Source organism: Vulpes lagopus, chromosome 3 (genome assembly GCF_018345385.1).
Source record: "Vulpes lagopus strain Blue_001 chromosome 3, ASM1834538v1, whole genome shotgun sequence".
Taxonomy (NCBI): Eukaryota; Metazoa; Chordata; class Mammalia; order Carnivora; family Canidae; genus Vulpes; species Vulpes lagopus.
Window position 1 is genome coordinate 63,952,072 of NC_054826.1, and position 12,551 is coordinate 63,964,622.

The window sequence follows — 12,551 nt, forward strand, 5'->3', positions numbered from 1 at the left end:
ATAACTAGAAATGTAACAGAAGAATAAGTTACTATGAACTTCATACTAATAAATCTGTGACCTTAGATGAATAGGTAACTTCTTAGAAAAGTATCAGATTAGCAAAGTTGACTCAAAATGAACATAAGACCAGAATTAGATTAAACAACAGGGAAAAAAAAAAAAAGGACACTGAATAAGTAATCAAATTTCTTCTTCCAAAAGACACCAGATCCAGTTTTATATGCAAGTTTGGCCAAACTTTCAAAAAACAGTTTATTTTATAAACTGTTTCAAAAAACTATAAAAGGATCTTATTTTATGAAGTTAAAGTAACATTGACACCAGAACTTGGGAGGAACAGAACAAAAGAGACACCTGGGTGGCTCAGTGGTTGAGCATCTGCCTTTGGCTCAGGGAATGATCCTGGTCCTGAGATAGAGTCCAACATCGGGCTCCCTGCAGGGAGCCTACTTTCTCTGCCTGTGTCTCTGCCTCTCTCTGTGTGTCTCTCATGAATAAATAAAATCTTAAAAAAAAAAAAAAACAGAACAAGAAAATTATATATCAAGATACCTCATGAACAAAGAAGCGATATTCTTTTTAAAATATTAGCAAATTGAATTTAGGACTGTATTTTCTTTTTAAAATCACTACCAAGTAGCATTAATTCTAGAGATGCAAAGATGGCTAACCAGTAGAAAATCTACATTCATGTAGTAGACCAGAGTCTATCTTATATGTGATAAAAACTGCATTATCATCTAAATAGATACAGAAAGAGCTTTAAATAAAAACAAGCAATCATGTTTTGTTCAGTTTTTTTAAAGACCTTACCATAGGAGACATTAAATTAAGGGAAAATTCTATCTGAGAAAAGTTTAAGAAGAAACTGACTTTATTTGAAGAAGAGGACTGAGAAAAAAAGACTGAGAAGCTAAGGAAGGAAGCTAATCACCAAAAGTCTTCCCCTCCCGCTCCCCCCACGTACTTGCACATACATTTTCTCACTCATTTAAGCCTTTGCACATATATTATCTCACTCATTTAAGCCTCACAGTAACTATTATGTTATAAAAAGTTCTCATAATGAAGAGAGAAGGGAGTCTTGGCATACTGGAATGAGAACAGCCTGGGAGTTAGTGCAGGGTTTGAATCCTGCCTCTGTCACTGATGTACTGGAAGACTTGGCAACAAGTTCCTGAGCTTCTCTGGGTCTTAGCTTCCTCAAGTGCAAGATGAGGTGAATCAAAGAATACAACTCAAAGTACCCAGTTCACCAAAAATATTCAAGAAATGGAGCTATTTCTGTAAGGTTCTTTCACTGTAGTAAGGAAAGAAGAATAAAGATTTTAAACAAATGAGGGGAAAAATTTTAATCTTGAGAATTTCTTGATTTAGGACTTGACCTATACAGGAACAGTAAAGATAATAGTTAAGGGAATACTTGTGTCTAATTATTTATAGTGTTTCTGTTTGAGGCAGTAAGGTGGACATGCCCAATGACCTCCATTCCTCTATAAAATAAAGCAGTTGGAGTAAATAATCTCAAGGATTCCTTTTAACATTGAAATGTTACAACTTTAACTTCTTTACAGTTTAAGGGTTATAAGACACTGCCATACATTACAAATTACATCCGTAATATCCCTTCGGTGGGAAATGCTTAGGAAAAGTATAAGTTGTTATCCTCGAAGAATGGCATAAAATTAGCACTGCCTGAGAGAAAAGTATGGACTATAGGACTTCATGGAAGGTCAGATTGTGGAAAGAACATGGGGCAGCCCAGGTGGCTCAGCGGTTTGGCACCGCCTTCAGCCCAGGGTGTGATCCTGGAGACCCGGGATCGAGTCCCACATCGGACTCCCTGCATGGAGCCTGCTTCTCCCTCTGCCTGTGTCTCTGCCTCTCTCTCTCTGTCTCTATGAATAAATAAATAAAATCTTAAAAAAAAAAAAAAAGAACACGTACCCAGAAGTCTGACCTTCATAGAAGGTCAGATTGTGGAAAGTACATGGACTCAGAAGTTATCCAGTATTTGGCTATGAATTATGAACATGGACTTGGAAGTCATGAGACTACCAACAGGAAACGTGTCTTGCCACATACAAACAGAGTCGACCTCGGGTAAGTTTTTTACCTGTTGAATTAATTTATCAATACCGTGACGCTGATGTTCTCAGAAAATGAAAATATGTAAGTACTTGGCCCAATAATATGCACTTGATAAATGTGTGTTCCCTTGGTCCCTTGAGTTCCTTTCAATCATATGATTTGGATTACTCTGTAGAAATAGAAACCAAAGTATTACACGTTTAAAGTTTTGTTTCTAAAAAAAAAAAAAAAAGTTTTGTTTATTTCTTAATCATAAAGAGTATACAAAGTAAACCTAGGATCAAATCCCTACCAAATTGTTGAGAACTCCTCTGTAAATTAGTAATAGTGACTCAGAGTTTATTACTGAGAAGACTTAAAATATAAATCATTTTTGTTTGAGAAAGTCTGTGAAAAACAGTAGTTCCCAATTATCTTTAATGTAGCAAGTTCAAAGGTGAACTATTTTTTTTTTAATTTTTATTTATTTATTTATGATAGTCACAGAGAGAGAGAGAGAGAGAGAGAGAGAGGCAGAGACACAGGCAGAGGGAGAAGCAGGCTCCATGCACCGGGAGCCCGACATGGGATTCGATCCCGGGTCTCCAGGATCGCGCCCTGGGCCAAAGGCAGGGGCTAAACCGCTGCGCCACCCAGGAGTTTGAGTGTTTGGTCTAGGTCAAAAATGCAGCAAGTCAGCCAGCAGATGTGAATAATTGTCTCACAGAACCCTGGCCATCTATGTTGAAACAAAAATATTTTCTTAAATAGCAATGGAAAGGATCACAAAAAACTCAAGTTAAAATATAAAACATTAGAATCACACCAGATAAGCAAAGTGCATTGAAGGGTATGATCAAAGAATTAATTCTAAAAGGAGATATTCTGGGCTCTTTGACTGAAAAGAGTGTTTAAAAATATAAATTTCACCACAGATGATTTTGAGTGGTCAAGATCATAAGCAAAGAAAAAGCCAAATATAAGGGCTGGTGATCCAAAAATAGGACACTACTACTTTAGGTCTAAAGAGATCTAAATTAAGCATAAGCATATATCAACTCTTTTCAAACTTCCCTGTAGTACATGAACATCAATCAAGGTAAAATTGTACAAATATTAGTGCAATTGGGCTTGACTAATGAAGTTTAAGAGTTAAAAGAAGGCAATTTTCTAGGAAATATGATTAATGCTAATCATGCAGATTGTTAATAGTATATAAACCCTTTCACATAGTGTTTTAGGAACATTCTTTTATTCAACAGGCCTAGACATTACAATATGTTTCAAAAATAATACAAACTGGTGAATCAACCCAAGTTTTGATGATTTCAAGCAGATTGTTCATAACAGCACTGAACAGAAAGTGGCAACAGTTTGCAGTTCAAAATGAAACTATCGTTTGCCTGCCAACAGACAAAGCCACTGATGCCCTTTTTAAGGAGTTCATACCACAAGACCACCTCCCAAGTGACACAAGTGACATTCAGATACTGAACACCCTTGGATAGGGTCCAAAAACTGTCTTCCTCTTCATTTCCACTCCACTGCAGAAATAAGAATGAAATGCCATTGTACACTACAACAGCAATTTTTCCAAGGCAAATAAAATAGTTTGCCATAAACATTTTTTACCTGTAAGGAATCCATCTGAAATAAATCAACACTGACAGAAAATGAATCTGATAGGTTCATATAGTTCACTCTCCTTCACTAGCACCTATTCTTCATCCAGTATTTGGCTATGAATTATGAAAAATCACTTTCAGCTTGTCATCTTACTGCTCAAAAGCTGCAAAACTTCTCTGCTGCCCAACTCCAAATTCCTCTGCCTGCTTCCAAGGGCCTTTATCACCTAGCAGAACTTACCTTGGCTTAGATCCTACCACTCCTAACACGACCATCCCTCTCCTCAGAGGCCCCATGACTTGTTCCTATAGTTCATTCCACCCGGAGTTTTTCCCTTTCCCCCACATCTATCTTCCCAAGTCCCACGTCCTACTTGCAGCCTCTTTCTACTATTCCTACCTACAATGATAGCACTTTCTCTGAATTCCTATTTTTTAAAAAGGGATTTTATTTATTTATTTGACAGGGAGGAGAGAGAGAGAGCAGGTGCATGCAGGAGCACAAGCAGGGGGGTAGTGGCAAAGAGAGGGAGAAGGAAGCCCCCCTGGGGAGCAGGGAGCCCCTTGGGGTCTCAATCACAGCACCCTGGGATCATGATCTGAGCTGAAGGCATATGCTTAACCCACTGAGCCACCCAGGTGCCCCTCTGAATACCTATTACACAGTGAATGTCAGTCTGCATTACAGCTCTTATTTATTTCAGAGAAAGAGTGTGTGCCTGCGCAAGGGGGGAGGGGGAGGGAGGGCAGAGGGAGAGAGAAACGCAAGTAGACTCCTCACTAAGCACAAGCCTGACATCAAGCTCAATCTTACAACCCTGAGATCAGACCTGAGCCAAAACCAAGAGTCAGACACTTAACTGACTGTGTTATCCAGGTGTCCTTCCACATTACAGCTCTTTAAAAATTCTTAAAGCATTTCTTAGTCTAAAAAAAAAAATTTTTTTTAAGCAATCTCTATACCTAACAATCTCAAACTCACAACCCTGAGATCAAGAGTTGCATGCTCTACCAACTGAGCCAGCCAGGCACCCCCTTCTTAAAGCATTTTTTAAAAATTTCTCTACAGCAGAAATTTGTTCCATCATGATACACAGAGGAATAAAACCCACATGTAAGACACCCCCCCATGGGTATATCTGGGATTATGCACAATTTCCAGGCATAACAGCTATAATTCCATTATTATCTCTTCTACTAAAAAAAAAAAGCATAATATAAAGGAAGTGAATATATTATACCTCAATAAAGACTAAAGAAAAAAAAAACAATTACCTAGTAAGTGGAAATGAGAGGGATGTTATACATGTGATTTTGAATATGCTCAATTTACTTTAAAAAAAAAGCATTTGCAAATTTTGGCATGTTATTACTACTAATAAATAACTTATAATACATCTTACAAGTGGTCATTCATAATACACTGGTAAGAACTGCCATTCTGTGTAGCACTTAGTGTGCTAGACATAGTAGAAGGTATTCAATAAATACTTAATTAACCAACTAGTGTGTCTAGCCCATTTATCAATCAATTACACATAAATATTACTGCTGCTGCTGCCTGATAATGATTGACAATAATGCAAAATACTCTTCTGCTGACAGTCTCTTAAAGAACAAACTATTTTTTACCAAGAAAACCTAACCAATATTATGCAAATCTAACCAAAATTATAACAGTACAGCATGACCGTTACACTCCTGAAGTTTATGAAGATTAAGACAGTTTCTGTGGCAATCACCATGTAACCCTACACCTCCTGTGCAACAGTGTGGCTATTACAATCTGGGGTGAAATTAGTAAATTGTAAACTCTATCTCATAGGGCGGTTAAAGATCAGATAACTTTTGTTCCACCCAAGAGAAAGGTTTGCTGTAACAATGCAAATTTTGCTCTATATTAAAAAGTTCTCACTTTTACAATAAGGAATTGCCCAAGCATTTGAAGTCGCAAACTGAACATTATAACTCAAATATATAATTTTTAGTTGATATTAAACCCATTCTCCAATATATCAACATGTCCTTAATGACACCAGTCCCTCAAATAGACTGACTTGATTCTGACAACCCTCAAATCCTAAAAATGTCAAAAATCCTGAAAATATATCTTTCCCTGAATAATCTCTAAACATATATCAGATTGCTTTAGTATAAATCTGTCTACAGACCAGAAGTCTTCTGTTTTCTCTAGTTCTGACATTCTAACATTCTAGGAGTAGAAATTCATCTAAGAATACATTTTTAAAATACATTTTATTCTTTAGTGTTACCTAAGCAGACACTATTTAGAAGTCCTTGTAAAAGTGGGTGACAGAGGAAGCTCTGTCATGCCCTGGAAACCTCCAAACATCAACCAAACAGCCCAAAAGAATGTCCTACTCAACAGTTCCAAGGATGTCATTAATTGCTTCCATCTGTTTCCCTCTCTCTGTCCCCTCCCCCTTCAAGTCAAAGCATCTACTAAAGTTATTTTCTGCTTTATTTTGCACTCTAAAGAAAAGCATGAAGAGCCATGTTTTAAATTGTGGAATATTTGCTTCCCCTCCCCCCCAAATTTGTTGGACAATCACAACCATGTTATGTGTACTCTGTCCTATTTTCCTTTCTTTTTTTTTTAAGGTTTTATTTATTTATTTGAGAGAGAGAATACAAGCAGGGAGAGTAGCATGCCAAAGGAGAGGGAGAAGCAGACTCCCCCCCTCCCCAATGAGCAAGGAGCCTGACAGGGGCTCTATCACACTGGGATCATGACCTGAGCCAAAAGCAGATGCTTAACCAGCGGAGCTACCCAGGTGCACCCTCCCCGCCATTTTCAAATAATATATTAGTCATGTACCTTTTAAACATTGCTCAGTAAATTTTTCAGTTGATCATAACATAGTGTCTTTTCCTGATTCCCCATGAAGACCAGGGTTTTTCCCCAGTTTGAATGGTCTCACCTATTGATGATCCTTACACAAATCCACTGTTTAAAATTGCATAATTTTATTATGCATAATTAAAATTGGATAATTATGACCTTCTAATTCTGTCATTAATTCCACATTTGTTGGTTGGAATTCCCCTCACCAACTAGGGTTATTAGGCTACCCTGAGATAAAGTCTGTACAAGGAAGGCAAGATAGCTACAATTTTGGAAGGGGGGGGTTGACAACTTTTAACATCAATTTCCTTAGCAACTTTTTTTTTTAAGATTTTTATTTATTCATGAGAGACACAAAGAGAGAGGCAGAGACATAGGGAGAGGGAGAAACAGACTCTGCAAGAAGCCTGATGCAGGACTCGATCCTGGACCCTGGGATTATGACCTGAGCCAAAGACACTCCATCACTGAGCTACCCAGGTGCCCCCACCCTTAGCAACTTTCAAATATACAATACAGTATCATGAACTATAGTTACTACACTGTATATTACATCTCCAGGATTTATTTATCTTATAACTGAAGTCTGTACCTTTTGACCACCTTCATCACTTCCCAAAATTCCTGTGTATGTAAATACATATATATACACATCCAAATATATATACACACACACATACAAACATACCACATTTTTTTTATTCATTCTCTGACGGACAGGTCATTTCCATGTCTTGGCTATTTTAAGTAATGTAATGCACATGGGAGTGCAGATATCTTTTAGAGATAGTGATTTTGTGTCCTTTGGGTAAATACACAAAAATGGAATTGCTGGATCATATGGTAGTTCTATTTTTAATTTTTCAAACAGTCTCTGGAAAGGCAAGATAAATGCTCAAACCTTTTTCTTTAAATTACCAATACCAATAAATGAATAAATATCCAATTCCCAGAGAAAGGGATTGGTGTCCTATTACCACCAAGAAAATCAATGAAGTTTTATTTTGTTTTAAAGTTACCTACTTTTCTGAAAATATTATCATGACTAACCCACACTCCTTAATTTTTCTAAGTCCCCAAGAAAGCCTGTCAGAGCATATAGCATACTTCAAGGATGTATCTCTGGGAATGAGCAGAAATGAGTTCCCTGAAGAAATTCATTTATGAGTCAAACGATATTCATAGACTTGAATGTGAGGGTTGAAAGGAACTTTCTACAGGGTCATGTAGTTCGAATACCCACCTACCTGATATTGAAACCCCCTGTACATTATCTTACCACACTGTGTACCTTCCAGAAGTTGAGGGGCAAACAGGATAAAAGCTACAGCTGTGTTTTTTTAATGTAGCATAAATATGTTTAACTATAGTGTTTAACTGACAGCATAGGACTCCTCTTAATATTATCATGGTGATGGAATGGCACATAAACAAAGTAGGCTTGTGAATCCCTGAGTGACTCAGCGGTTTAGCGCCTGTGTTTGGCTCAGGGTGTGATCCTGGAGTCGCAGGATCGAGTCCCACGTTGGGCTCCTTGCATGGAGCCTGCTTCTCCCTCTGCCTGTGTCTCTGCCTCTTTCTGTGTGTGTCTTTCATGAATAAATAAATTTTTAAAATCTTTAAAAAGAAAAAGCAAAACAAAACAAAGTAGGCTCATATGGTTTAGAGCTGGGAGAAACCTTGGAGGTTACGAAGTCTAATCAGACACGATACTCCCACAAAACAAGCTCTACAGAAAACAGATGCTTCTGGCCCCTTACTTCCTAACACATGAACATTTTGCAGTATTAACAGAAACACCATTATGTAGAAGCACCCACTCAAGTAAGTTAGAAATAAGGAGACATCAATATGGGTGAAGTTTTGCATCTGTTCAATGAAAATAGAACATAAGGAGGATAAAAAATAAAGGAATACTTCTGTATTTAAAATTGTGTATGTAACATACATACAGAAAATTGTATAAAACATATGTATAACATAATGAATAATTATAAAACAACCACCCATGTAACTCAATACTTATGTCAAGAGATATATTACCATTTTATTTACTTGTATGTTTGTTTTTACATTATTACCATTTTAGAAGCCCCTGTGTGCCTCTCCCTGGCTACAACCCCCTTCCTTCCTCCCAGAGGTACCACTACCCTGACTTTTGCAATCATGATTTCCTTACTTATCTTTATTTTTTTACCACATAAGTAGGCATCTCTAAACAACATTGTTTATTTTTACATGTTTTCGGACTTTAAATAAATGGGACTACCTACATATCTATCATTCATTTCTCTCAATTATTTTTGAGATTCATTCATTTTTCAATTAAGGTGAAATTTAAATAACATAAGATTAACCATTTTGAAGTAAAAATTCTAAATCCTTTTCATTCCTGATTAGTATTCCAACTTATGGCTATACCATCATTGCTTTCATCCATTCTACTATAAATATATCAGTAGGGTCATCATGAACAATGTTGATACCAATACTTTCATATATAGATCCCAGTGTACATGAACATAAGTTTTTCTAAGAATTGCCTGTCTTCTACTTTACAAACACCAAACTGTTTTCCAAAGTGCACCAATTCCTAATAGCAGTGTATAACAGTTAAAATTGCTCCACATCCTTATCAACAACTGATATTATCAGTTATAAATCAGATTAATTTAGGGGTTATAATAGAATAATTTGCACTGCTCTCATGACTAATGAGATACAGAACCTGGGCATAATTTTTTGGCCATTTGGATTTCCTCTCTTTTGAAGCACCTAATCAAATCCTTTGCCCTTCTTTTTGCAACTGAATAGGCTTATCTTACTCTTATAGAGGTTCTACTTTCTTTTTTTTTTTGGTCATATGCATCAGCTTTTACAAGGACTGACTGCCATAGAACAAAGCCACTGAACAAAGACCATGTAATCAAAAACTTGATACAAGTTTTAACTAATGAAAAGTTATTATCTCTGGTTTTATTCAGGATAGGCAAAACACCTGCAAATTACTTGTAGGAGTTTGGATGACATATAAGTATAACTTCAATTTAAAATGCTACTGAAATACACTGAAATTAATTTTTTAAAGTTTGTATCTACTTTATTCCCTTATCTCCAAGCAAAGGTGTTTAGCATATAAGTCTGATTCATGCCTGCTAAGGTCAGAATGTTTCTGAATCCTTTCCATTCCAGACAATGAAATTCAGAAGTCGTAGTTTTATTAAAAATTATTATGTCAAAAATGCCTAACAGCAATGAATACAATCAACAGTAGGAAACCAGAGTGTTAAAAGATCAAAAGTTGAAATTACAATTGTAAGCACTTTTATATTACAAAAAAAGGTTGCTCCTGGAATCAGTTAATTTTCTTTCCTAATAAGAGGATTATTTTGTTTAGCAAGAGAAAAATGTTTTAATTACTCACTTAATAAATGCTGGTGGCATATCTCTCTTCAAAATCTGATCTTCGGTGGTTTGAACAGTCTCTTTTCCAACCTATAGGAGAAAAAGATTCACAATTTAGTAATAAATTCTCAGACTTTTAAAAACTATTACTTCAACATATTTCAGCCATATGCTTTATATATAATCTATCATTAGAGTTTCTGAATTCAAAGAAAATCTCTGGATTTTTGAAATTATCAAGATTGTTCCCATATATGCTTCCACAATAAACTTGGATAACAATATGGAATACAAACATAATGTATTACCCCTTCTTCAGAGTAATTCATTTGAAGGCCCACTGAGCATAGTAAAAGAAAAAGAGACAAATTCATCACTAAGGGGTTTTTATAAGATTTTATTTATTTATTCATGAGAGATACAGAGAGAGAAGCAGAGACATAGGCAGAGGGAGAAGCAGGCTTCCTGCAGAAAGCCTAAGGCGGAACTCGATCCCAGGACCCCAGGATCACGACCTGAGCCAAAGGCAGACACTCAACCACTGAACCACTCAGGTGCCCCTTATCACTGAGATTTATATGTATATGTTTAGCTGAGAAACTGCTATCTCTGTCTTTTTTTAAAAAAGATTTTATTTTTAAGTAACCTCTACACCCAATGTGGGGCTCAAACTCAAAACCCCAAGATCAAGAGTCACATATTCAACAGACTGAGCCAACCAGGCAACCCTAAATCTCTATAACAATGCATGAAGTACATGAGTCAAGGTAAGTAGGCTAAAATGTCCATACAGGGGAAAAAAAAAAAACAGATGTTACTGGAACTGAAAAAAATATGAAGCAATTATGACACTGAAACTAGAAACCAAACATATGAAAATACACAACTTCACCAGTCATCAAGTAAATTCAAACTAAAACAACATGATTTTCCCCTAATTATAGAACAACTTTAAAAAAAATAATATATAATGCTGAATTCTACAATGGAATAGTTTTATACCCTTCTGGTGGCAATGTAAACTGGCAAACTCTCTTCGGAAAAGCATTTGCTAGTATAAATTAGGAAATATAAAAAATGTCCTATCTAGGAATTCCTCTAATGAGAATATACCCTGAAGTAATCATACCAAATGTGGTAATAACAATATTCACGAAAATATTCACTATCATGTTAGTTATAAAAGCTAAAATATTTTTTAAATAACTAATCCAACCATGAGGAACAGTTAATGGAATTAAGATATATCTTTAGATAGTGTACTATAGGGCCATTACAACAATGGTTATAAGGACTCAACACTACAAGAAAATGTTTATGCCATTCCATTTCATTTAAAAGGAATAAAAATAATAAATACACAATGATTACAACAAACTGAAAAAACCCATATGCATGAAGTAAAACAGTGAAAGAATACAAAACAAAATGTTAACAGTGGTTATAATGATACTTAGAAAATAGGATACACAGATACAGAATTTCCTAATTTTCTGAAATGTGAATATACAATTTTACAATTTAAGAAGTAATATTAAGGGGCACCTGGGTAGCTCAGTCAGTTAAGCATCTGCCTTTGGCTCAGCTCATGATCTCAGGGTCCTGGGATAGAGCCCCATGTCAGTGTCTCTGCTCAGCGGGTAATGTGCTTCTCCCTCTCCCTCTGCCTCTGCCTCCTCCCCATTGCTCATGCTCTGTCCCTCTCTCTCTCTCTCAAATAAATAAATAAAATCTAAAAAAAAAAAAAAAAGTTACATTAAAATGTTACTCTGGGCTATTTAGATGTAATTATTTCCTACCTAACAACTATGGTAATTATGTCATTTCATATAAATCTTCCAAATAGTAATAGCTAAAAACATAAAACTATATCAAAATACTAAAAGTCACACTAACCAGACTGTATATATGTGCACATGTATTTATTATACCACAAAAGATACACTCACTTTCTTCAAGATTATTCCTATGGAGGGCTTGGATGTCAATTTTTCTTTCATTATAGTTATATGACATATTCTAAAGTACTCTAAAAGAGGTAAACTTGAATATACTAAATGATGAAATTCAATATAAATATAAATATAAAGTAAAGCTATGTAAAAGTGCTAAATCGTAAATATAAACCACAGTTTAATATAGAAATCAGTGAAATTTTTTAAAACCTAAAATGGAAAGTATCTCAGCCCTACTATTTAACCATTTAACTCTTGATTGAGTTTAAAGAAGAAAAACGAGTAAGAAAAATCCCTAAGTGCACACAGTAAATCAGCTAAAGAAAATAATACGATAAATTATTCTCAGGGAATACAAGTCATGCATAAGTTAATGAATACAAGTGTTTTCTCTTTTCTCTCAAGTTAATAGCTCAGAAAAAAGCAAAACACATATACCACTGTGAAATAGCCAGTGCTTTCGTAGACAATAGACTGTCTGTATCATAATAAAAGCCTTTCAAATCAGCAGCTGGTTCTGTAGAGTTTCTCAGATCAAAACATGACAGAGTATTTCCAGATGTATTGTTCACTATATTTTCCAACTAAAATCAACCATTCAAAAAGCTGTGGGCCATGATTCCATGA

At 35.6% G+C, this 12,551-nt stretch overlaps 1 protein-coding gene across 4 annotated transcripts in view; it reads right to left on the minus strand.

The window, feature by feature from the left end:
• The window catches only part of VCL (vinculin), a 114,197-nt gene that overhangs the window by 65,099 nt on the left and 36,547 nt on the right, over window positions 1–12,551 (minus strand). For all 4 annotated transcript variants that reach the window (XM_041748681.1, XM_041748682.1, XM_041748683.1 and 1 more), the window contains exon 2: window positions 9,989–10,059. In XM_041748681.1, coding sequence (XP_041604615.1) covers window positions 9,989–10,059 — 71 coding nt within the window. The remainder of the gene's footprint in view (window positions 1–9,988; window positions 10,060–12,551) is intronic.